Raw genomic sequence first — 26,965 nt, 5'->3', positions numbered from 1 at the left:
AACAATTGAGGATTCCGAACCTGCTGGCCACCTTTTTGAAGTTAATTGTGGAATATATTGTGGGCTTAGGGCACAACTGCTGTTAGCTTCGGTGCATAGGGCACACGTCGTGAAGTTTCCATTTTGCCTTAATAGTAGAATGAAACTTTGGTCACTGACCATGTCGAACATGTTGATTGACATTGCAGAACCCTAACAGGTTGCTCGTTCAAAATGAAGGACCGGTCATGAAAAGGCAGCTCCTTAACTAATCAGGGCAATGACTTTGCATATGCCTGGTGAAGGTTTCCCTTTGTTCTGATGACTGTCTTAAGCATCATCTATATTATAAAGGACTCCAGGTGCAGCCACACTTACAAATTTCTTTCAGTGGCAAATATTTCCACATTCTCCCAAGCAATTTCATGCCCTGGTTGTGCATGTTCTGCCACAGCAACTGTTCGATCCCTGCCGACATCACTGCGACGCTTTCAGATGCCTGGGTATGTTTCTAGCTGTCTCCCCGATGTAGACCGAATTAATCGTAGCAAGGTAAACGATTCCAGGGAACTTCGAACGAGGCAGAGCATCTTCAACATTTCAAAAAATCCCCATGCAATTTACTAGTTAGTACGTGGGCAATATTCACCTATTGCCTAACACCTGCCCTTCGTCTGGAATGTACAGGGTCGTCAACTTGTACGAACACGCGAGTGCGTGGCCCCACTCTGGAGGGCCACTGCGCACGACACGGCCGCGCGTCGAAGCGAAGTGGTAGATGACGTGAAGCACCACGTTCAGGTCCAACTTCTCCTGCGCTACTTGGCTGCGATGAGCGGCCGTGAAGGACGCAGTGGCCCTCCAGAGTGAGGCCACGCACTCGCGTGTTAAGGGTGGACGACCTTGTACATACGAAACCAATGCTCGCTTCAACTAACGAATGCCTCGGGGACTGCAAAACCACCGTGCCTGGATCGTATTTTTGACCCTGGTCCCACGTTGTAATGAATTCACATTATTAACTTGCATACATTCTGCGCAAATCAGGTTGAATGCTCAAAACGAATGAGCGCACATATGCCTACTCGCACAACCCATAAATTACGCGAAATGAAAGCGTATTTATGTCGATTAATTATACCAAGATTTTCCGGAGAAAGCTGGAGCGTCTTCCAAGGCCAGTGTGCACAAGCGCGAGCACCCAAACAACGCAAGCACACAAGAGTCCTTTCACAACGAATCAAGCGATCAGAACGAGCCACGCAAAAGCCAAGGTCACATATACACGGTGAGAATGATGCAAAACGCCTGCATGACTTTACCACACCGCCTAAAATCCAAGCGCAACCCCGAAATCACACGTCCACGCGTTGACAGAGGCGGATCAAACAAGCAAACGATGCAAAAACGGCGGCTCAAATCCCGTCCGCCAACAATAAACGAAGCCAAGGCAATCCATGGGTGAAAATAACGCTTTGGGCCGGCTTTTCGTTATTTCCACCGGGTCGCAATAACGCTTTGGCTTGGATTTCCGTTATTCTCACCCGGTCGCAATAACGCCGGCCAGCCGCAAAAGGTCTTATGAGAAGGCAAGCGTAAGCGTAGCAAGGGGTGGCAGAAAGTGGTCGGATGAGAAGTTTGCGCGGATAGGGTGGCCGCAGCTAGCACAGGACAAGATATGTTATAAAAAAAAAAAAAGAAGACTGTCTCTTTGCCCTGCAGTGAGCGTTGTTAGACTGATGAGGATGATGGAAACAGTCAAAGGCAATAAAATTTTTTACACAACAAAAATGTGATTAATATTGAAACTTCGTAGCACCTTTTAACTCAGTTTCAAATTCAAAAAGCCTTAAATCCGTACTCTTACGCGACCTTAGTAAATGTGTGAAACTACGGTTGCAAAACCGAACACGGAACAGTGTGAGCTGGTGAGGAGAGCCGAAATATCGGAAGTGTGTAGCTGGTATTAAAGTTTAAGGACGAACATATTAGGCAGAATCATGAATACGAACTGTACTTTGAAGTGTGGCTTTCAGATTACGCTAAGCAAACGATCAGGCCTCTGGAATTCTCTCCGTCGTCAGGTTAGTCTCAACTGCGACTCCTATGACTTGCTGCAGCGGTCGTCTGCACATCAACGCGTGATGGTCACAATTTCCGTGAATGGTTTCTTTTGTAGCATGTGTGCTTGCGTGGAAAGCTTCATGCTCGTGAAGGTCCTGAAGTGCGTTAATGTGGTCGATAGGCTAGGCTTATGTCAGTGAAAACATTGAACGTGCTATGGCAAAACATTGATAAGCAGTTCGAATGCACGTGTTTTGTTTTGTTTTGTTTTATGGGACGTCGGTTTAGGGATTCTTTTAAAATTCCAGAACACAAATTCTGGCTGACCACCGAGCTTACTGTGCGCAAAGTAGATCGGTAGCATCAGTCGAGAATCGCAGCAACCGTCCATATAAAGGTCGACAGTTCCGCTCGATCGTGCACTCTTCCCACTCGTAGTGCGCTCTCGCTCGCCATTCCTGTGTGTTAATCAGCCTTACGCCTTAGATGTTAATTCCTATTACGTTTTTACGCGATAGCGTATGCAGCTTGTTCGGTCGAAAAGTCGTCGGCGTAGTAGTAGTCAGCACCGCGTGTCGGAAATAATCGGAGGCTGCGTAAAACAAATCGTGTCATGGTAATTTATGGCTCTAGTGATTAATAATTTATTGGTGTGTGATAGACGATGACGAGTTAATGAAAGCATTGTAATGAATGAAAATCCAATGCTTGATGATGCTAATTAAGAAAATTTGGAGTGAGTAATTGTTGAGTTAATTAAATGAAACAATTGAAAAAATTAAATATGCGTTCGTAGGTGTCAAACTGCTCAAAAAATGGAAAGCCTAACCCACTATGCTATCGTGTCATACCCTCTATGCGATGTCAGTGCACGTTAAAGAACCCCAGGTGGTCGAAATTTCCGGAGCCCTTCACTGCGGTGTCCCTCACTGCCTGAGTCGCTTTGGGACGTTAAACCCCCACAAAACAAACCAAACTGTTCTCCTGTTTTGTATATTTTGTATATGTAATGTTTGTATATTGTAATTTGTGTAATGTTTTGTATATTTACATATTTAAATGCATATAGCCCAAATACTAAAGGGTCGGGTTGTTTTTGTGCATACTTTTTGTTACAGAATTAAAAACGCAGGATTGCAAATTAATGCACGAGTGTACCAGTGCGCATGTCCAGACAGTGTGTGGATACCAGGGAAAAGTTACAGTAGTCGAGGGCTGCAGAGAATCGGTTTCGCTGATGTTGAGATATTTTATGGGATTAGGTGACTGCAGCTAGTGCAATACAGAAGCAACTGTAGACCACTGGGAATGGTTTTTGTCCCTGGTAAATTTATGGTCTATGGTTTGTGGGGGTTCAACGACCCAAAGTGACTGAGGCTATGAGGGAGTGAAGGGCTCCAGAAATTTCGACCTCCTGGGGTTCTTTAACGTGCACTGACATCGCACAGTGCACTGGTGTCTAGCATTTCGCCTCCATCGAAATGCAAGCACCGTGGCTGGGTTCAAACCCGCATTTAATCTGGTTGATTATAGTGGTAACAATAATTTAGCATCACTTTATATTGGTATTAGATTTCGCTCTTAATTGTGTGATAGATTGTGTGTTTATTGAAACAGTGCATTTAGCATTCCATTCGGACGAAACAATGTAACTGCTGATAGACTACAGTTCCGTCTATACCAGGCCTCTGTCTTTTTTTGGAACCCCTTTCTCCTGATGACATATGTCCCTTCAGGCTTCAATCAGGCTAGTGCCAGTACATACTGTCGCAAGACGTACGAAGGTTTATTGCGTGGTTTTGTTGTCAACCCGTTGCATCACAAGCTGTTAGGTTAGGTGCATTGTCACAGAACTCTAGTGGCAGTGACTGTTCCGTCTGGACACACTCCAAAAGCGCTTCTAGAGTTCCTTCCAGACAGGACGATGTAACTGCTGCTAGAGCTCTGTCCATACCTGGCATCACAAAAGGTACCAAGATTTTGTTACTGTATGGTTTTGTTTCATCAAAAGTGGCCAGGTTAGGTTCATTGTTGTTTGGGGACTTGAGGGACGTTTACTGTTTAATGTGGACTTAGCAGAGAGGTTCTTGGTATGCTTAGATGGAACTCTAGCCACACCCTTATTAAAAATTATGGGTGTGCACTTATTTCTGTACCGTGTGATTTTTGGGTCAAACTTTGGTGCTGCCGCAATGGCTTAGTGGTTATGGTGCTCGGCTGTTAACCTAAAGACGCAGGTTCAATCCTGGCCATGGCAGTCGAATTTCGATGGAGGTGAAATTTTAGAGGGCCGTGTGCTGTGCGATGTTAGTGCACGTTAAAGAACCCCAGGTGGTCGGAATTTCCGGAGCCTTTCACTACGGCGTCCCTCGTAGCCTGAGTAGCTTTTAGAACTTTAAACTCCCCTAAGCCAGAAACCAATCATTCAGACGCACAAAACTTATTCTTCATGTTTATTTTGTTCCTCTCTTCTTTTCCAGCCTACAAGATTGCTTTCAGCTAAAAGTTGCCAAAGGGTGCCATTGTTGAAGCCGAACAGTAGAAAATATGCAGTTCCCATTTGCCAAGTGTCTCGAAGTCGATGGTTATCATCAGAAGCTGGCAAGATAGATGCTGCAGCAGCAACGGTTGGGGTGTGTGTGCTTGTCATTTTTGTCCTACCATTAGGAAAGCGGGATATGTTGGCTGGAAGGGGTTGAACAGTGGGTGTCACTCTGTTGCACACAGTTGGTAACATTTCCTGTGTGTGCAGTAGTTTTGAATGATTGCATTGCACCACAGTATCTATAATGTGGTGGAATATATGGTCACAGTACATCATTCTTGATTTTGTAACCTAGGAAAAGTTATGTGCTTTACTAATAATTTGCCTGTGTGTCAAATCAAAGGGTGAATAAAGAACTGCAGCAGAGAAGAAACAAGGTCAACGAAGGAACACGCAGTCAAGAACGATGCTGCGCTGACAATTGAATTTTATTTGAAATGCCCGCTTACTTATGCCCTAGATTCTCATACTTTCTTCAGTTCATTTCCTTATCTTTATCAGCCTGCTTCATTGCGCAAAAAATTCCTTCTTCGATAGGGCTACAGATGGTGTGCTGACACATTTCCTGCACTATGATGCAGGCAGACAAAGGTAGGAAAATGAATTGAAGTGCAGGAATTTAGGGCATAAGTAAGCTCGCATTTCAAATAAAATTCAGTCACTGCAGCATCGTCCTTGTCTGTGTGTTCCTTCGTTGTCGTTCTTTCTTCTCTGCTGCAGTTTATTATTAATAATGTGCCAACTACTTCAACAATCCTCCTTATTAAAATCGAAAGATGGTGGAGGATTGTCTGAAGAAGTATAGACACTTAATTTTAGTTGTATGTTTCCTCTATAGTGATGCATGTGACATTAGAATACATGGATCACCATGTGGTATTTGTCTGTGACCACTAAATAACTTGTGATTGAATTTCTTCACTTGTGCACTTTCCACCAAGCAATAGCTGTGATGTAAAAGGTGGCTTTAGGTCACGTTAGGCATGAAAAAAAAATGCAATATATTTGCTGATATATTGCTCCTCGTCATTCCAGCCCTTGAAGCAGGCTGTCGGTTGTGTATCAGCGATTATATTGCAATTTTTTTCATGCCTCACATGACCTAAACCCACCTTTCACATGAAAGTAACAGCCATTGTTCTGCTGCTGAAAACTGAAACAGCATCAAGAAGAAATTCAGGTATAAATTATCTAGGGGAATGCCGTGAGGTGATCCTTGTGGGAATACCATGAGATGATGCTTGTATACTAATGTCTAATGCATCATCTCAAAGAAGAGAACATGCAAGCAGAAATGAGGTTCCTTCACTCCTCTAAGGAACTCGGCATTTGGTGTTTGTGGTATTATAGTGGGTGTACTGGCCTTGTGACATGCAGTGGCAGATTGGACATTCTTTTGAAATGTTCTTTCCATCTGCATACAAAGAGTTTATGTACATTTTGAGTAATTTCTTGACTCGGATGATGGCATTCTAGTAAAACACATTGTTGGGCTAGTTGGTGCATTGCATTAAGGAAAGTAACACCACCCAGAAGAAGGTGCACACAGGAAACTGGGAAGACGGCAGGAAAAGAGGCTGGCCAGATGTTTATTTACCAGATTGGGGCTCAAATATATACAGGGCACTCAGTCATATGACCATCACACAATCACCATCCCAGTCGCCCATGCCAGCCTCTTTTTCCTGTCGTCTTCCCATTTTCCTGTGCGCATCTTCGTTTGGCTGATGTTATTTTCCTTAATGATGGCATGTTTGTCTTAAAGCTAATGGGCAAGCAGTATAAAATCTTATTGCTAAGTTGAGCATTTAAGTATTGTTATAGTTGGCTTCCACCAATGTCAGTGCAGCCACCATTTGGGTGAACCGGGAGCATAGCAAGAACCTGTGCATTTCTGTAATCTGCTTACTACCGTCTGCTCTGTGGCTTGCAAGTTGTGCATGATCTCCACCATGATGCCTGTAACTTTACGTGCTTGCCATCTGTAACTTGTAATTGAATCATACTGCTTTTGTATGCTTGTACAATAATCTTGGCACACCATGGTGGCCTCTCATAATTTTTTATTTATTTGTTTTCTTCATCTGTAGAAGAAATATTTCTACTGGGGTCATGTGTTGATAAAATTCAGAATGTTGTGTGGTTATGGCTAGTTGGCGAACATTGTAGTTGCATTTAGAAGCATGTCCGTTTCTATTTGCTCATTTCTGTTATCCCCATGAAATGCTCATGCCAGGTTTGTGGTCGCATAATTTCATTGGAATATAATTTATTTTAATGAGATACTGTGGCCTGGAGCCTTGGGCATTTTTCTTGAGTAAACAGATGGACGAGGCCTGTTTAGAAGTACTGTTTGCTCAAATGTGGGGTTGACCTGGTGGTGTCTTCTTTTTGTCTGCCTGCTGCCAGCAGGTGGAACAGACAACAAGTGCAGCAGCAGCCATCCCTGCCATCCCACCAGCACCGACAGCAGTGCCTGTGGAGAGTTTTGTGCAGTCCCTGGCAGATGACACTGTGCCCACACTGCAGTCAGTGGGTTTGGGAGGATGGTCGCCATCAGGCGTAGTACAGCAGTTGCTTGACTTCCTGCACGCAAGCACAGGGCTGCCGTGGTGGGCCACCATAGCTGTCAGTAAGCACCTGCTGCTCACTCTATTCCTGCTAGGTCCAAGTGGTATGGCTCCGTTTGGAAGTTGAAGGGTGGAATTCTGCTGCCAGTGCTCCATCAGGGAGTGCTGTGCGGCCTTTTAGCTATAATTTGTTCGTGCCGAGCAGCTCTGAATGTATTGCACTACATTGCTCAGCAGTGGGGTTCTGGTCTGGTCATATGCTTGGAGTAGGTAGCCAGGCAGGAGCTGAAACACTGGTATAATATACATAGATGTAATGAGACTTCCTGTTTCCAATTGCGTTCATTCACATAATTGGAGGCTAGTTATAGAACATTGCATACTTACAGCAACATTGCATTTGGACGTAGTATTTATTACATTCATATAGCGCCGTCACACGATCACGTCCAATCACAGTTGCAGTTCTGAGTGTGGTTGATGTGCAGCGCTGCTATGTTTTCCCACATGTTCATGATTGACAAGTAGGACTGTTAAATATCAGGTCGCTCTACATTTACGTGTAGCCATACAAACGGCGGCAAACAAATGGGTTTGAAATCAAGTAAAAGTAAACAAAAAGACAGTTCAAAACTGGGGACACTTAACCTGCTTAACTTCAGAGCATACCGCTATAGCATTACAGGGTCCATATGGTCGCTTTGGTGTCCCCCGTTGCACCCTCTCAGGGACATTTACGCGCCTGTTGCCAGCGCATACTGCTTTATTAAACATCACTGTCCATATTAATTAGCAACCCTAATTCACTAAGTGTTCCAGTAATGCAGTTTGCCTATTGTGCAGTGTGAGGTCCTTGTACAAGGCCTCCATTTATCCCGCTGAACAAATGTTCCTAAGTGGTAGAGGTTGCATGCTTGGCTCCCGACCTGAAGGACAGTGGTTTGGTTCCACTTGACCACATTTTTTCTTATCAGTGAAACTGCTTTTCTACATCACTACCCTCTCGACCAATCGGGATATCCCAGTCGCAACAGCCCCGACACCGGGTTTTCCACTGAACGGGACCTTTAACACCATTGCATTAGAACTTTCACGGCTGTGATGAAGCTACAGATGTTCCATCACAAACGTGCACCATGCCACTGGTCCGTGTACATGGATGCTGCATTCATTTACTACTGCCCAGGTAGGCAGGTGGCGTTGACAGTGGCAACTCAATTTTGGAAATGATGCAGCCTTGAATAAAACCAAAGGTATTTTAAAATTTGAACATAGCTTTAAAATTTAGAAAGGTGTAAAGTTTTTAAATAAAAATTATCCTTCTGTATATTTCATTTTTACTTTGCATTTGTTTCCTGAGCACGAGGGTAGCTGCCCACCACTGGGATTGGAAAGCTTGATCATGCTTCAGGAACCAGCATGAGGTAGTGCAGGATTGGGTTCAATTGTGATTGAACTGGCTGTGTAGCCACGCTAGATGTACATTGATTTCAATCCTGATCGGCTCATATCTTGACTGAAAGTGCCTGTGTGGCTACGGTTATAGGGGCTATTTGACCCTTGCCACAAAAATCTGAACTCTTTCAGAGTGGCTTTCACTTTTTCACTTTCACTCGGCAGTGCTAAAATTTACAAAGCAAATTCATAATGTATTTCTTTGGATGTCATATGTCTCAAAGTCTTCAGTGTTGCTATATGTTAGCTATAGAAATGTTATCTGATGTGATTGATATCTGCATATTGTATTGCTTGTTTATCACAATTCACTTTACAGGTACTGTGGTGGTCAAAGTTTGTCTTCTACCTTTGGTTATCAAAGGGCAGAGAAATTCCATCCATATGAATAACAACCTTCCCCAGATGCAGCACTTGCAAGCCAAAATGACTGAAGCAAGAAATACGGGCAACCAACTTGAAGGTATATGCATTGTAGAGAATAGAGCTGCCAGCTTGGGTAGTTGGCCTATGTAGCCAAGGTCAACATTGCTCCTGTCCTCCCAGCAATGTTGCCAACTTTAATTTTGTCATGTTTACTTGGATACTGCTTCTTGGGATAAAATTGTGCACGAGTAAACATGGTCCTAAGGGGCCTTATTTTTGTAGGCATCTCACTGTATGCACCTACAAATTTTTATTTCAATAGATAGATTATACAGAGGGCTTGTGCTAATTAGATTAATGAAATGTTTGCCTTTAAATCGTACAAGAATATACAAGTGCATTTATATAGATATGTATTGGCGTTGAGCCTGGTAGCACGAAATGGAAGAAGGAGGATTTCAATTATGTTCATTGTTTCTTCCTGCTCGATCTCTTTCATTAACACGATAAAATGAAACACGTAAATTTAGAGCTAAACGGCAAGCTTTGTGGGATAACAAAATTGAACAAATGGCGCCTAGTTAAACATATCAAGAAATTGGAGTCCAGCTTTGGGAGTTGCATAGTCATCATCACTGTAGTACTTTTATTTCATTTTCGCATTGGTTATACGAATGTCACTCACAACTTCATACTTTTGAAACAAGATAAACATACATGTGAAGCATGTGGAGGTGAGCTCACAACCAACCACTGTCATGCACAAAACTTGAGAAACTAAAGAAAAAACTTACAGGGGTTCAACGCTGCTGAACCAAATGTCAAGCGATAGCTCCAGTGATATAAGACACAACGATGGTTTCAATTTTTTATTATTACTAGCCCGTCCGGGAGATTTGGCTGTGGGCAACCGGGCGTTGCATCGAACATAACCAGCGTTCCGTTGAGCACGTCAGAGTGCACCGGCATTCTGTGCAGAACCTCAGTGGCTCAGTGATTAAGGCGCTTGTCTACAGAGCCGGAGTACGCGAGTTCGAACCCGACTGCGGCGGCGGCGTGTCAATGGAGGTGAAACACAAAATGGTGTGGCTCGACTCGTCTGAGCCAGGTTATACGGAGCAAAAGGCAACTGAACTAGTAGCCGATGTCAACGCGGAGAGAGATGCGCTTGTTGCCTATGTCGCCGCTTCTCCAGACATGCATACGTCCCATTCTTCATTGGTTTCATCAACTAGATGAGCCCGCTTTTGCGACTTATCTCTAGGTAACGCAGCTTCGTGACACACTCTGTCATAGGGATCGCTAGAAGCAGTCCGGCGCCTCCAATGCTCAGTCGAACAGCTCATCTCGGTGACTGGTTCTGGTTCCATGTCTCTGCGGTGTCTAGGCGGCGAGCGCTGGCCTTTATGCAGCAAGAATGAATCACGTGGTTAGTCACGTGACACAACTGGTGAGAGCGAGCAGTCGGAGCGGCGGTCGGCGCAGTGCCAGATGGAGCGGTAACAGCTGCGCGACAAGTCACTTGGTATGATGTCACAGCCACATCTCCGGCGAGCCTCCAGTTAGAGGTCAAATCCAGGCCTGAATTGACCTTCAGCTTTGCATGCGAGAAGTGGAGTGTTTCGCTCCAAAAGCATTTTGCACAATTTTATGATGAACACAGCCCATTGCACTCTAGCTTGCTATAGGAGAGAATGCACATGTTGAACCCTCATGTGTTTGTGAAATTCAAAAACATTTTAGTAGTTTTAAAAAACACACTTTTAATCCTGCGTTTAGCTCATGATAGCATTAGTTGCTTATGTGCCCTGAGACACAAAACAGCATAACTCTTAAGCTGCACATGGCAATATCGATTGTGAATCATGTCAATAGTTACAGGCAGTTCTTGAAAAGTGCCGTTTGGGTTACAAATTAGCCATGATATTTGCAGTGCTCCAATTTTTTCTGTTAAGGCCTTTATTTTTTTTGGTAGCACAGGATTATTTGCCTCTTGTGGGAGTATGTATACTGCCATGGAGTAACAACCAGTTTTAGTTACACAATTTTTCTTTTGAGGTAGGGGATATTCCTATTATTTCAGCATTATGCCCTGCACATCTTGTTCCACTCCCTTATTGAATTTACGGCATTATTTGCAGAGTTGTATATAATTCGTTACAAGTTACTTGTACTGTTACTTGTACTGTTTAGTTCCATTTTTCTTTGACTTTTATAATGCCTTGTTTACTTTTTGTAAGGAGTTATCATTTTTGGTAGTTTAGTTACTGTTTTGAGCAATTGATTACTAGTAATCTGTTACATTTTTGTTCTAAAAACATGTTGCAACCAGTGGCATAATTTGAGAACCTGAACTTAGTGGTAAACACTGCTGCTAAAGCAGAAGTTTCCTTCGAGACAGAGCGGCAGAGGTCCAGCTGCAGGGAGCCTGTATGCACGGGGATGTCCTGACATGCAAGACCGAACTGCCTGCATTGGACTAGGCCCGTGCTCCATGGTTCGCATTTTGTAACAACGGCAGAGCGGAATGTCATGTTTAGTGAGCTTGTTCAGTGAGTTGTCCCCTCAGAGTGCACGAGACAGCTGAGCGCAGAGCTTTGCCTAACTGTGAGTTGGTTTACAAGATCTTCATACGCTATAGCAACACCCTTTCCTTCACCGCGTACGTCTACAGAGTCTTCAGTGTTGCTGCTGATGTGTTCACAAGGAAACATGTAAAAAATACAGACGCAAGCTTCAAAAAAAAAAAAAAAACGATGTTGATAATTGGCAGCCAATGAACTGCAACAGTTTATAGATCAAGCAAGCCGCACCAGCTGATTCTAGTCTGTGTGTATTTGGGTCATTCTATAAAAGTTGGAATTAAAGCAGTGCAATAGTAATTGATTACTTCTTTGTAATTATATAGTTACTTTTCTGGGCTGAAATCAGTTATGGTTCAGGTTAAGTAACTGTAATCGGTTACGTTTTATTTTGTAACATGTACAAGACTGATTTTTTGTAACTTCAGGTGTAAACTAGGAAAGAGTACAATGAACTGTCTGCAGAAGCACCGAATCTGAGAAATGAGTACTACACTGTGTCACCTGAGTTAATTAAAAAGCATTTTGGGGAGGTGGTTGTGGTATTTTGAAGCACTTGCTAAGTAATCTTGTGAATTGTAAACATGCTGCTTATGGAGTTACATATTCATCTTTTATCATTTGCAAAAGAAGAGAGAAGTGTGTATAACAGTAGAACCTTGTTGATACAATCCCGGTTCATTCACTCAAAATTGTGGGCAGTAAAAATGTCCCATAAAGTTACCCTGTTTTTTGTTTTCCAGTTCATATATTTTTTTTTCCAGTTGATATGTTCCTGGACAAAACGATTTCTTGGCTGCTGCCTTCAAAATTTCAAGAAATTCATGTCGATTAGTAATGTGTTTATAGTGATCAATCACACATGCAAACATGAGTGGGCTGAATCTGGGGGCATGCGACAGGAAGAGGAGGTTACATCAGAGCTGCCATTCTTAACCATTTTTCCCAGGTCACTCACCTGCTTAAATTACAATGTCATAGCAGACCAGACCACCAGCTGTGGCTTTGAGAGCTCCTGAATCTTACTGTCTTTGCACTTGCTTAATTCTCACTCTTTCTTCAGACAGTTTTCATTGCATTGCAAGCTTTTTCTTGTTGGCTGCTTGCCAAACTGGACTGGTTTGAATTTGGTGATGGTCCAAGTTCAAAATTTCTGACAAGTGCTCGCTTTTCTTTATTTTTAGCTGCTCGTATTGCTAATGAGCTGATGGTTTTCATGAAAGAGAAGAAAATCAACCCTTTGAAGAGTATGATTATACCATTGGCTCAGGTATGTATAATCGCTTTGTATTCCTATGTAGTGTGGTACCCTCTACTAAGTCTACTCAAATGCTGAAGTGTGTGGAGTATGAGCAGTATGTTAAGAGTTTGAAGTTATTTTGTTTAATCCTGAAAAATGTGCAAGGTTGTCTTATAAAAGACATTTCCATGTAGTCTGTTGCTACACTTCCTTTTGAAGTGCAATGGAAAACTCATTGCCAAGAGTGGATATTCCTGCTGTTGCTGCACTTTAGAAAACTTCAGAAGTATGGAGGCAATTTTCAGTCTGCAAACCCTGCTGTCAGTATGTAGTTAAACGCCATAAATGGTGACAGCGGACATTGGCAGCTGTTCCGCACTGCTAAAAAAAGCAAGAGAAATGCCACTTTCATCCGCATTACCTGCAACATTTTTGCTGTTGTGTGAGACATCTGTGCTTCACTCCAAACCTCAGAGGTTATGAACACATAATAAGCTATCTTAAGGCTGCATCCGCTGCATATCAGGAGAGTATTAAAACTTAAAAATTGAAGGCCCAAATTGTGCAGTGCATTTCATTCTAGTGCACAGTTTTTGTTTATTTATTTATTTATTTAAACGGTACGAAGCTACAGCACACCACTTTTGAGGTTAGGTTATCTGGCCAGGCAGAGAATTGGATAAGCACATTGTGAATAATACAACCGAGCCCGCTTACAACAGCCGAAGTTATAACAAACGCTCGATCATTATGAACGACGGTGGTCCTGCAGTCAAAGTTTGTATTGGGCAATTGCACTGCATCTCGGATATAATGAACAACCAGTGGTGGCCGCACGGCTTGGTTAGAGCGAACGAGGAGTCGAGAAAATTTGTCCTCACGGTCTAAAAACGCGCGCTTCTCGTCAGCGCGCAAACCAGAAAGTGTCTCCCTGCTCCGTGACCTCCCTGCCTTTTACAAAGAAACATGGCGACCTCAAAAATACCCTACAAAAAAATAGGCGGACTGAAGACTGTAGTTAACAGACGTACGGACACACACCGACGGGCTACAAGGAAAATTGGTGCATTGCCGTCTAAGCAAAGCGTCTGACGTGGAAGCAAAACATGGTAGCCGAAGGACAGCGCCAACGTTGAAAAATAAACTACTGCACGCAGTCAGTTGTCAACCAGTGGCATCGATATGTGAAAATTTTATGCCAGTAATGTGGGATGCATTGCTGGCCAAGCCACTCACGGGGCTTCCTTCTGCGCTGCAGGCTGTGCACAGCCAGTAGACTACGTTCTGAGAGCACGTGCGCTTCCTAGCTTCACCACTGTACCTTGTCGACGACAGAAAAAGGGGATGCCGACCTACCAGCAGCTGCCGTGAAAGGTCTAATAACGATTTGAAATATATCGCATTTCTAAAGTCGGCAGCAATGGTCTCGGCAAGGAGTGCTGGACCCCACTGGAGAGCTTGAAAAAAGGCCGTTATAAATCTGCTTGTGTGTGTAACAAACGTTTTTTTAAGAAATAAACGCCACATTTGTTTGATTTTGCATACTTAGCTGTAAAATGAGAAGTCCACTCACTACAAACTTCTGTTACAACGAACGCAATCTGTGTGGCTGTCAGGTTTGTTATAAGTGGGCTCGACTGTAATTGATTAATTACCTGTCATGCTGTGTACGATTTTCTTATTGACCATTGTAAACTGTTCTGAAGTGTATTCCGTGCAGTAGTGCTCTTATGCTTTAGAAAGTGTGAAAGTTATGCTTTCAGTGAAGGTAACCACTGTCCAATCTATTCATGTGAGCCCGTTTTGAATTGTGTTTGCTAGAAGTTCTTTGAAGCGCATGCAGCAGGGCATGCTACCAGTGCTTCAGTGAACTCAACCTCCTCCTAATTTTCTTCTCTACAGACCAGAATGAAGCTTCATGAACAGGTTCTTGAATGGTTGGGGATTAATTGCATCATTAGTGTGAAAAGGTGTTCTTTGGTAAAAATTGACTTGTGCCCTGCATTCCCCTTTAAAGAAGTGACATTAAATAATTGTGTTGACTGCTGAATTCTGTAAAGGCAAGTGCGTACAAGTGTGATTTGTCTAATTTGACAAGAAAAACACTGAGAAAGTGAAATTGTTATTGATTGCAGCCAGAGCTGTATCTGGCATCCTCCAAAGGAGTGCATGGTTTCTTCACACCACACAGGTGGGTGAGGAGGAGTGAAGCTAATGCTAGAAGCAAAGAGGGGAGGGAAAAAAAAGTGAATTTCTAGACTATTATATAAAGAAAAAAAAAACAATGTGTGTCTAAAAAAGAGTAAAGTAGTGCATTCTTTAATTGCAAATATTGTTTGCAGTTTTGAATGATTTATCAGTATGGATAGGTTGCAGTATGGAGTGAAGATGAAGGCACCCATGGCACTACAGTGCAGCAATTACGTTTAGCACACATTGTGAATTACCAAGCAGTATGACTATGCATGTAGTAATCTCTTTGACATTCTGTAGTGTATGTGGGCTGCGAAGCTTCATCTTCCTGTTATCTTTTACAGGCTCCCGTATTTATCAGCTTCTTTTTTGCTTTGAGGGGGATGGCCAACTTGCCCATGGAAAGTTTCAAGACTGGTGGCATGCTCTGGTTCACTGACCTTACTGTAGCAGATCCATACTACATATTGCCACTGATCACCAGTGTCTCGCTATTCTGTACTCTTGAGGTAAGCTTTTGCTGTCGTGTTCCATGGCAAACCAATGCTGCAAATATTTAGCCAGGCAAAAACTATAATTTGCGAAAGCTAAAGCTCTGTTGTGCCATAAGCTCAATTGCGTCTCCCCCCCTCAGTCGTGCACCCTTCTTAGTCAATTGAATTCCTTTTTTCCAGACAGGATTCCTTTTGCATAGCGAAGTTTGCGTTGCAGAATAAAGCTTGATAATGTCTTCAATTTTTACAGCGCACAGTCACTGGAAAATTTAGTACTTCATTTATCTTGAAACTGTTAATTTCGAAATGTTTCTCCACATTTACATTTTCGAGTTAGTGAGGCTTTACTGTAAACATTTGTTAGATGAGTTCACCCACTGATTTCTCATTTTGGCTTAAGTTCTGCAATTTCTTTTGAGTTCTAATGCAAACACTATATGTTAGAAAAACTTCCATGTAACGAAAAACTGCTAACATTTGTGAGTTTTTCTGTGTCTTGGTTGAACTGTACATACTGGGCTCTGTGATGACATGCCAGGCAACTTTTCAATTCATGGTATCGCTCACCATATTGTGCTTAATTTGTGGCCAGCTGTGCATCAGTTGTTTGATTGCTGATATTAAGGCAGAAGCCTTTAATGCCTCATCATTGTAAGCAGAAGTTTTCGACAGAAATGTCACGCTTTTCAACTGGTCGAAATGGTCGTGATGTCACAGTGTGCGAATTTCAAACGGGGCCAATTGTACTTTGGCTAGTAACCATGCAACCAATTAAAGGGATGGTATAGTGATGCTCCAAGTAAAATAAATGAATAAATAAATAAATAAACAAATAAAACCGAGTAGGAAATTGATCGAGTTGGGGAATCGAACCAGGGTCTCCGGAGTGCGAGACGAGCAAGCTAACCACTCCGCATGCCAGCTCGATGGTTTGGAATGACCAAAGGCGCGTCTAGTGAATACGGTGTCTTCGTTCACTCCCATCTTCCTCCTTTCCCTTACGGCGAGGTTCAGGTGTCCACCAAGGTATGCGAGACAGATACATTTCCTTTCCTCAAAAACCAATTTACCAACCAGCAAGGCATAGAGCCGAACGGGCGATGGCGTTCTGTAGACTCCCTGGCAGCGTTACAAGATGCTGTCGCGTTCCACTCTTAGAGGCGAAGCTTAACATCTTGTCGTGTCCGGTCGCTGTGTTGAATGCAGCGAAAGACGCACACGGTACTTTAAGACTTCGTTTATTTAAAGCCGATGAGGGTGCGACCAGCGTCGACCGAGGCAGGAGCCGAACTGGCCGCCCGAAGAAAGGAGGGAGCGGAGAAGCGTCCACGGGAGGGAGTGGCTTCCCAAAACAGGAGGAGGATGCGGGGGCGCACCATGGGGGGGGCATCTGGCGACAGCGTGCGACGAGGGGCAAGTGGTCGTTAGGCGGAGGATGCGAGTGGTCGTTAGGAGGAGGATGCGGGGGCGCACACACACAAAAGCAATAAGGGGACACAACACATCTTAACCACACATCAGTGACACAAGCAGCAACACCGTGCTTAAGGCTTTCGCCTCACTGCACTTTAGGTCAACAAAGCGCCCCCCTGAAATTTTTCACGTGACGTTGTTACACTGGAGTCTTAATACAGCTGAACACCTTGAATTTTTTACAACATTACGTGTTTTCATTTGGTTTGGTTTGGTTTTATGGTGTTTAACATCCCAAAGGGACTAGGCTATGAGGGATGCTGCAATGGAGGGTTCTGGGCAATTTCTACCACCTGGGGTTCTTTAACGTGCGCTGACATCACACAGTAAACGGGCCTCTAGTATTTCGCCTCCATCGAAATATGACCGCCACGGCCGGGATCAAACCCATGTATTTCGGGTAAGCAGCTGAGCACCATAAGCACTGAGCCATCATGGCGCTAAGTGTTTTGATTCCCTCTCAGTGCCCTGCAGAAGTGAAACAAACACTAAGGGGAAATACTAAGTCCATCTGGGCTATTAGTGGCTCAAAATTCCAAATACTGTAGAACCCCGGTGTCAGGTTTTTAACGGGACCACGGGGGAAAAAAAACGCGGCAGCTGGGAAAGGTAGCTGGGAAGCATGTGTGCAATAAAGTGCACATCGTTGTCTGCCATTTTTAACTTCTGGGAAGGGTAGCATGCTTCTGTCGATTTGCAGGGCTTTGCGGCTCTGACCGTTCTCATGTACAGAATGTTCTAGACGCTCTGGGATGGCTCTCCCTCTGCTCGACCAGCTGTTGGTGGAATGGAGGCAGCAGCGAAAAAGAAGGCCACGTTAAGAGTGCGAAGTTTCGGCACGCGTGCGTGCTTCTCTATTTTCACAGAAGCCGCTTTAATCTCACACAACCCACGTCTGCTGGAACCTAGAATTTACCTCTTAAAGCCACAGGCGACAAGGCAAACGCGGGTGACAGAAACATGGCTCGGAGCCAACCTGCACAAACCATATCTCGTACAGCACTGCCCGCGTCGTGTTTGCCGTGGAATAGTTTCGTTTTCGCATCTTTGGGCATTCGCGCTCATGCCATGCCAGCATTGGAACTGCACCAGCAGGCACAACAAGTTCCACGGCACCCATAAGTATGCTTGACAGTGTAGGCGTAGGTGCAGCGCGCCGGAAGCCACCGACCCTGGTGGCGTCCAAGTCGTGCTTTGGCTGATCTACCGTAGCCGTTTCGCACACTAAACATAGGGTGCCAAATTGCCGGCATGTGGTAAAGCACTGTCGCAAGGGGACATTCATGATGTAGCATGCAGAAGTGTTGCCGCAGTTATAATGGGACAGCTGAGCCTGTATTGCGTGGGTTTCTATAGGAGCAAGTATGGGACTTGCCTATGAGAACATAGCAGCCAGGAAAACGCAGCACCCAGGAACATAACAGTGGGTTTCTACTTTAGTAACAGCGGGTTTCTACGCTCTTTACTATAGCTGTTTCTTCAGAAAACATGTTTACTGTAACCGAAAAAAAAAATGTACAGTCGTCTGTGGAAGGCGAAATGGGACCACAGCTTCATTTACTATAACCGAGTTTACTCTAGCGGGGTTCTACTGTATAAGCTAGCAAGTATGCACATCACTTTGTTCCCTGTGCCTTAAAGCCTAAGGATTTGCGGATCCCATCTTGGGGTAAAAAGATGCAGCCATGTTATCAAAATCGAAGTGGGCACAAATTACATTTTTTTTTTCGTTCGTGGGTACAGACCTTTTTTACCACTCTTATCTGATTTTTTGTTTATTGACTTTGTGGCAAGAAGCCACAGGCTGGTGAAAGCTGTTGATACAAGATATCAGGGTGAGAGGAGTGTCTGCTTAACCCAACCACATAGCCAGTGATAGGTGGCTTTCAACCAAAAAATAGAAAAGCTAGGTCTTAAAATGTGGGTCTTTCGTTGTCCTGGTATATATTGGTGCCCTTCACCTTCAGTCCTGCCCAGTGTTGCAGTCCTTTCCAGTCGAGTGCCACCGACCCGTCGCCAGTTCATTCTTTCATACTGTTCCATACTGTAAATAATTTGTACGCAGACTTATTTCTTACTCTGAAGATTTCATTTTTCCTCAAAGTTTTGTTGCTACTGGTGCACATTTCGTGTACAAATTCTGTTGCCTTGATCAAGAAAGCATGTCACCTTCCGGCAGACTTAACGGAGAGAAGAACCTGCAAAATTTCTATTGCTGCTTTTGCTGATTTCACAACAATGTAATTTCACAAAACAAATTGTTCTGTATATCTTGTGTATATGTATATGTTCTACATACACATGATTCAAGTGTATGCTTGGTATAACTGCCTACGTTGTAACGTGCCTATAAGACAATGAGAGGCCATGTTAAGTGTTAGCACTGTGAACATCAAGTCCCACATAAATGGTAACGGTTGAGCATATTTTGTGGAAATAATGTGGTTAAGCCGAGCTGTGCTTTGCGATAGAAAATATTTTTACCCACTGACTTTGCTGTGTGAAGTGTGCTTCTAGAATTAACATGTCACTGTCTTCCAGCTTGGTGCTGAAAGTGGTGTCAGAAATGACAATCTCCAGTGGACAAAATATGTCTTCCGGTGCCTACCAGTGGTCATCTTCCCAGTCACCATGAACTTCCCATCGGTATGTTAATGCTCTGAAAGCCTTTTCGCATTGTTCTGTATCTTTTTATGCTTCTTCCACTGGCAAGCATGTGTAAAACTTATGTCCTAATTGTTTTTCAGCTCTTTAATGTGTGCTGGTTTCGTTCGCCTTGTGTTATTTCTGGCACATTGAGCATCATTTATTGTATGTATTTTGCGTGAATTATCAGCTTGCTTTGTCATTTGGTCAGCCGATTGTTAAAGACAAGGTGTTCTTTTTTTGTCAAAGGTGTGGCTAAGGCATTCTGCTTCTTAGCACAAGATCACAGGATCAAATTCCGGCCAAAGCAGCCACATTTTGACGGGGGCAAACACCAAAACAACCATACGCTGTGTGTACATTAAACCCCAAGGGGTCTAATTACTCTAGAGCTGTTCATTGTGATGTCTCTTATTGCCCAAGGGCAGCTTCAGAACCTTGACCTGCACATACGATACTTTTACCCCTTTCCAAAATCCTTCTTTCACATCTGTTGCCCAACAGCCCAGTTATGTGATGCTGGGAACTACAGCCGTGGTTAAAATTTTTGAGCCGCATGGTTTCTTTTTCAGCTGTTTAGTGGGGCACTGGCACCTTAAAAACCGAAAATTTTCTAAAGGTGAAGACGAAGGCTCTCCTTATCTCACAGAGATGAAGAGATGAAGAGTAGCCATAAGTGCCCCAGTATAGGGCTGAAAAATAATCCATGCAGCCTGAAAAACTTGGACCCAGGCTGTGCTTTGTATGCCTTGAATAATATGAACTGCACATTGAACAGCCTGTCTTTGTAATAAAAATAAACAAAAAAAGACAAGATAAAAACAGCAGAAGAATAATAGGTATCAAATCATGCCCTTGTTTATAGAGCACTGAAAAATTTCATGCAAAGAAAAAAAAAACAACCCACACTTGCTATATACATATAGGAATAAAAATTGTTATGGCTGTGGTTCAGGAACACTGAGTCTTTCTCCTCTGGTGAGGACAGAACAAACTGTTTTGGTAACTTTTCCTTTCATATCTTTTCAGGAATGCTTTGTGCATTTCCGTGCTTCTGTCCCGTGATCTTAATGTATTTTTTCATTTGATTAGTGATGTTCTTACTTCCAAGATACACGCAACCGCTGTTACCCTGTGTCCTACAAGAATTACCTATAGTAAATTTCTCGCGACGTTCCTGCTTCTGATGATGCTTTTTGTGGCGCCTTGACGCTATTTTTGGATATATTTGATGTCTTGACTGCTGGTTGGCCACTTTTTGGCTACTTTTACAATTTCTGTGGCTTTTTTTTTTAGTTAAGGACCCCTGCCCATTGCACACTTAGCACAGTGGTCTGGCTGGACTGAAAGAAAGGTTGCGTGTCTGTGCATTTTGAATGTGCAGAACATATTTGAAAGGTCTTCACATGCTGTTCAAGGCATTTGCCCTGCTATCCACAACCATAGCGGCGCGCAAATAAAACGATCTGAATGGCGTTGCTATGTGGAACTCCCATAGGAAATACATAGGAAGCAACCAAAACAGCGTGGGTGCTGCCGTCTTCACGTGCACTGAACAGGGGCCAACATAGGAGGGATGCCGAAGGCTTCGCGAAGAGCTGAACGTCAAGAAAAGCTCTCATGCGCATCCATTGTTCAGCAAAGTAACGCCAAGTAAGCAGCGGCGACTGAGTAGCAGACGCTGCTGGGAAATGAGTGTATGGAACGAGGCTACACCTTGTAGGTCACTCCGACCAATAGCCATCGCCTCTCACTGCGCTCCGCCCACAGCCGCGTTGACACAGCTGCTCCGGCTTCCGCACGTGTTGCTTCTAGCTTTTTTTTTTTCTTCAACCTGCTTCACAAACAGATCATCCATTAGCTGAAAAAATGTTTAAAGGCAATACTCCATGAATAAATATCTACCTTGAGAGCACACACTCTCCTCAAGAAAGTAGCATTGAGGCATTGAGGATGACAGCACGATAGTGCAACTGTTCATTTACATGCAACCGTTCACAAGAGCTGCAAAGCCCTGCAAATCCAGAGGAGTATGTTCCCCTTTGTAAAAGTAAAACAAAAACAAAAAAAACAGCAGGCAACCCTTTTTCTGTGCATGCTTTCCAGTTATTACATTTCCCGGCTGGTATGCTTTTTCCTCACTGTCCTGTGAAAAACGCAACAGCGGGGTTCTGCTGTAACGTGCACAACAGTGATGTAAACTGTTGTTGTTTTTAGATCGGTGTTGACCAGTGCACCATTTCCAGTGTGTAAAATTGTTGAATAAGCTCTCCACAATCAGCGCATGCAAGAACTCCACAGATTAGGCTTATATTTGCCTCAGAATTGAGGCGCCTTCAATTAAAGTTTAAGGGTTGGGGAATTGTTTACTGCTGGTAAGTTTCAAAATGTGAACACGAAACATCGACGCTTGCTTTAGACCATTTCTTTTTCTTTTTTGGAATGCTGGCCTGAACTCCTGTCGCAGTGCAATGACACTCAAAACGCCGGTCGTGCTGGCGTTGGCGTTGGGAAGTATGCTGACATCCTGACTGTCAATGATTCCGGTGTCCATGCATCAGCATCATGTCTCCATAGTGTGGGCGTGTTTCTATAACTAGCACAGTAGTTCGATGTGTCTTTCTGCAGCGCCATTGCAACTCGGGGAGACTCTTGTCCCTAACTCTCACTCGGCATGTCGATTGTTTATAACACTGCTCGCTCCAGCCCTGCGATCTGTACTTTTCTCTTGATTCTTTTATCTTTCTTTTTTGAGCTATTGTTTCATCGTGTACTTGTACAAAACGCCATTCGTTAGTCAGGTGACCTATGGTCATCTTCCACTGCACTTTGCACCACTCTTTTTCTTCTGACCAGTTATATGGTAGGGTGCACTTTGAGCATCATCTGCTAGGCCGCTGTCTAGTTTGTTTCCTAGTGGCTCTCACGTGGTGACTCCGTATCTTCGCTCAAAAAAGGCGGATCGATGCTTGCTCAAAAGTCTTAAATGTTTCCCACACAGAATAGCTGTTTAGGGTATTCAGATGATCTATCTATATCGCTTTCTTCATTACATCACATTTTCAGAGCCTTTACATATTGCACAACCAGAATAAAGCAACCACAGTGTTTTGGAGCCTGTGTGTTCAAGCATCAATGTAACGGCAGCCACGTGTAATATGCATGTTGCATAAAAAGCCGGCAGTTATTCACGCTTTCTACTATGGCAGACGGCACGCACACACTGGTACTGAGCCTTACCCTTGTGATGTGGTAGTACAAGCACTGCAAGCCACACACCTAAAAGAGGGGAAATAAAGCATGTGATCACATGTGATCAGTTATCGCACCAGAGGGTGGCAGTTCATGTGACTGGAGCAAACTTTTTTTTTTAAAGATGTCAGTGCAGCACTGGGAGAGGCTTATCATGGCAGTGCGAAAAGGAGCTTGTACCTGGAAAAGCGTTTGCTGTGAGCCATACCAGAATTCAGTACCTTGACTCTTTCTTTACCGGAGGAAAATGGGCAGTTTCGGGGTGATGTGCATGAATTTTTTTTTTTCACTTATTAATTTAAAGTTTTTTCTTATTGCAGCAAATCATAGTGTACTAATAGAATTCTGTTTTCAGTGACACAAATAAAAAGAAACAGTATATGTTGCTTACAGAATAAAAGAATCTTTGGCAAAATTTGAGAGACTCACACAAAAGGTCAGAAAAATATTGAACATATCCATTGAGTAAATAGGAGAAGAGAACCATAGAATATCTGTTTTGTGCATTACTATGCAAAAATGAGTGTTCGAAGTTACAGAACTCTTCATCATCGTTAGTTTTCCGGCCAACAAAATTAAAACTAAGTTGCTCTCGCTCAGTGCTTTGGGCTGTTCCACAGTACAGTGCCAAGGTGTACCCCAGGCCGCCTTGGAGATAACTTTATTCGCTACACTGCTGATGGCATGGAATCATCCAGAACATGCACGGTAGCTTCAAAGAGGCCCATAAAGTAGCGAATCTCCTCAGCAATGGCAGAAACAAAAGTTACATAAAGATGGGCACCTGTTGATAGTCTGGGCTGGGAGGAGCAATCATCTCAGTCCAAACTAAAATTAGACAAATGGAGTCAAGTGTCAATGCCTCAAAATCGCAAGAACACCGTCACAGCTGAGCAGGCTCTGTGCGTGAAGAGGATGCTACCTTTGTTGCCATGCTTGGACAATCACTCTGTGTTGACAGGTTTCTTGCGAAGTTTAAAAATACTCCCGCATGCGTCTGATGAAAAAACCAATTCTGGAACTGAAGTGCAGTCCTTTTACTACACGCTGAATGGCGTTACTTGTCCAGAAGCGGCCCGGATTGCTCAGAATTTTGCGTCATTGTTCAAATTGAATGATTTGAATAGGCGCCTAAGGAAAGAGTTAAGTAAAACGGATAGTTGAGCTAGTCGGTAATGCATCATGGAAAATAACACGGCAAACAGACGAAGATGCAACAGCGCTTGTGGTGTCCTTCCTTTGCCTCAGCTTTCATTTGTTAGCACTTCTTGGTAGGGAGGGGTTGGGCAGACGGTTCTTGACTCTCACAAAGTGAACAAGAGAGGGGAAAGCCTCAGGGTGCTTGCCAGCGTTTTGACAAGAGGACTGGTCTTTGTCTGGGCAAAGTGTTCATCATTGGCGGGGTTCAAATGGGGTCATCCATCCGAGGAGGAAGGCCCGGTGATGGGGAGGAGAGTGTGAAGTGGGAAGGGTGTTAGGAAGTTCAGAGAAAGCATGAAAGGACCAGGGGGAGGATGCGGAGGCCAAGTGCTCCTGAGAAGTGATAGCAAGAGATGCACGGCATAAGCTAAGGATAAATTGAACAGAGAGGGGAAAAAAAGGCCGGGCAAAAAAAAAAGTAATTGGGGGAGAGGGGGGAGGACGGGTCGGGGCAGAGAGTAGGGTGAAAGAAACGCTAAAGCACGGTTATGAAGCACTGGTGAATGCTCTGACCATGTGCAAGAACTGTTTAAGAATTATGCCAGTGCCAGAATGTACCTGAGAGATTCTAAAGTTCCTCTGGATATGTTGATCCCTGCTGATTGTGAGGTTTTAAATTTGTGGATTAGGAATGCCTCTTTGTATTTTCTGTCCCTTGCAGATTGAAGCCTGTCTATTTGCACTGTTATCTTCCACGATTCAGTACCATTCAGTACAAAGTACCTTTGTACTTTGGCATTTGTTTAGAAATATTTCCACACAGAGAAAGCTTTAAAGGGCAGCCTTACCAGAGTTCATGCACATCATTTAAGGACCACTATAGAGGTTTGGAGACTGCAGCTAAAATATTGTCGTTTAGAGTCGTTTATAGCGCCAGATCAGGCTAGGCACACAAAGGGTGAGGGCCGAGGTTGCGTTCAAGCGATCTGGCTGCATTGTTCGGGATGCGTTTAACTTCACTGTCACTTCACTTATTTTTCATTTTTGCAGGAGAATGTCTTAAATACAGTCCCTCAGAACTGCTTATACAATTAATTTAATTTTAAACCAATATGATTCGAGGCACCTCAGCAAATTTAATATTCCTCATATCTCCGTTTGTATGAAATGCATGAGTTGCACTGACGTCAAAGCGGCTTTCATGTTTCATATGAGAAGCACAGCGGAAACCACTATGTTTTTTTTTTATCCGCTTATTGCCTCCTGCCCGGGTGTGCACTGTGGAAGCTATGCCTTGGACTCCATCATGGCGCCCATGACATATCGTGCAACCCACATGTTCCCAAAAAGCACGGGCCACCTTTTTATGTTTTGGCACCATGATTTTTTCTTAAAGGGTTCCACCATTTTGTTTCAGTAACCATTAACATCATTCTTTAAACGTGAGTCACAAGTATATGGAATTCTTGGTTTGGTTTGGTTTATTGGGGTTTAACATCCCAAAGATATGGAATTCTTGAGCAGCACTTTGGTTTGTGTGGTTTCAGACTTTGCACACATGCCTGCTATTTTCCTTACATCTTTATTGTTTGGTAGTTTCATTTTTTTGTGTGTTTGTGTGAACTGTAGTAATGGAATCCTCATCTATGTGCAGGCTCTTCTGTGCTATTGGGTCACAAGCAACTTGTTCACCTTGGTTCAAGTGGGTGTGCTGCGCATAGAAGCAGTACGAAAGCGTTTGAACATGCCAGTACTGGTGAAGCATCAAAAGAGTGAATTAGCCCTGTCAAAGAAGGGATTCGTGGAAGGCGTCAAAGAGAGTAAGCAAACTTGAGCCGAGTTGCTTTCTTGTTGGTACTTGATTTTTATGTTTCTTGTTCTTATCTTGCAAGTGAAGCTGCTTAAAAATACTGCCTGTCATGTTCGCTAAGCATGCAAGAATAGGCAGTTTCATTAGTGCTTTATTTGTAAATGTACCGCAAGTGTAAAAAGTTCTAAACTAAATGCCATTTTCAATGCTCTAGTCATTGTTTATGCAGTATATATAAAATTTTAAAAAAGAATGAAGCATGGCTTATAGTCGTAGGAGTGTGAGCATTAGTGCAGACATGTCTATATACTCGAACTGAGCAAATGAGAAGTTATAAATAGAACCATTGCACTTAAGATAAGCAGTTCTGAGTGTTTTTCTTTTGGTGGCACAATTTAAAAGTAATTTTTGAGTGTTATATGTTATTGAGCGAGTAACAAAAGTCAAGTACTCATTAATTGTTTCAGTAATTTCTTAACTAAAAGAGGTGTGGCAATACAGATTGGCAAACTTAGTTTATGTTGAAGCCAGTAACTCTCTGAGTTAGCGCCTAACTCTCCTTTTTCTTTTTTGTCTCTCTTTTGCAGGCTTCACAAACACTCGCATTGCTCGTGAACTGGAAGAAAGGTCTAGAGCAGACGAGATACGATTCAAGAAAGCTGGCATAGGTCCTGTGGTCAAGACGTACACCTATGATCCTACCAAGCAGGCTTTTGCTAGAGGAGCTGGTTCAAGCCAGAAGGTCAACGGTTAGGTGTAGTGAAAACTACAGGAATTGTTAGCCTTGCAGAAGCATTTTGCGATAGCTGCTTGTAAATAATTTGAAACATGGACCCAGAAAGCTGTTCTGGCACTTTCTTTTACATTGAGTGAATTAGTGGTTTGATGAACTGCTGAACTGTACTGAAATAGTGCTATAAAGGAGGCTGTCAAAATACATATTAGTCTGTGAAAAATTATCTGTCAACCAATTTCCTCTTTTATTTATTAGTGTAGGCCCACTTCATGCTATCACTTCTGGCTGCTCTGTTAATATGCGACACTTTCCTCAGCATGTCACAAAGGGACTGGAACGCCATTAGAGGAGGAAAAAAAAATTTAGTGGATTTTCCAGCCAGCCATGTGGAGTGAGTCAGCTTTTCTCATGACTGTTCAG

At 43.4% G+C, this 26,965-nt stretch overlaps 1 protein-coding gene across 2 annotated transcripts; it reads left to right on the top strand.

Moving 5' to 3' along the window:
• Positions 1-1,881: 1,881 nt before the first annotated feature.
• LOC149350673 (mitochondrial inner membrane protein OXA1L-like) lies at positions 1,882-26,748 on the top strand. 2 transcript variants are annotated; one of them, XM_089579771.1, is made up of 9 exons: positions 1,882-2,063; positions 4,524-4,676; positions 6,998-7,220; positions 8,933-9,076; positions 12,746-12,831; positions 15,339-15,503; positions 19,503-19,607; positions 25,654-25,819; positions 26,397-26,748. In XM_089579771.1, the coding sequence occupies exons 1-9, from the start codon at positions 1,980-1,982 to the stop codon at positions 26,561-26,563; spliced, it is 1,293 nt and encodes a 430-aa protein (XP_089435897.1). In that variant the 5' UTR covers positions 1,882-1,979; the 3' UTR covers positions 26,564-26,748. The 2 variants fall into 2 exon arrangements, with proteins under 2 accessions (XP_089435897.1, XP_089435898.1); XM_089579772.1 differs by having other exon boundaries at positions 1,883-2,063; positions 7,001-7,220.
• The last annotated feature ends 217 nt before the right edge of the window (positions 26,749-26,965 follow it).

Source organism: Amblyomma mixtum, chromosome 3, assembly GCF_055824585.1.
Source record: "Amblyomma mixtum isolate Tamu chromosome 3, ASM5582458v1, whole genome shotgun sequence".
Lineage (NCBI taxonomy): Eukaryota > Metazoa > Arthropoda > Arachnida > Ixodida > Ixodidae > Amblyomma > Amblyomma mixtum.
This window is presented reverse-complemented; position numbering and strand designations above follow the sequence as displayed.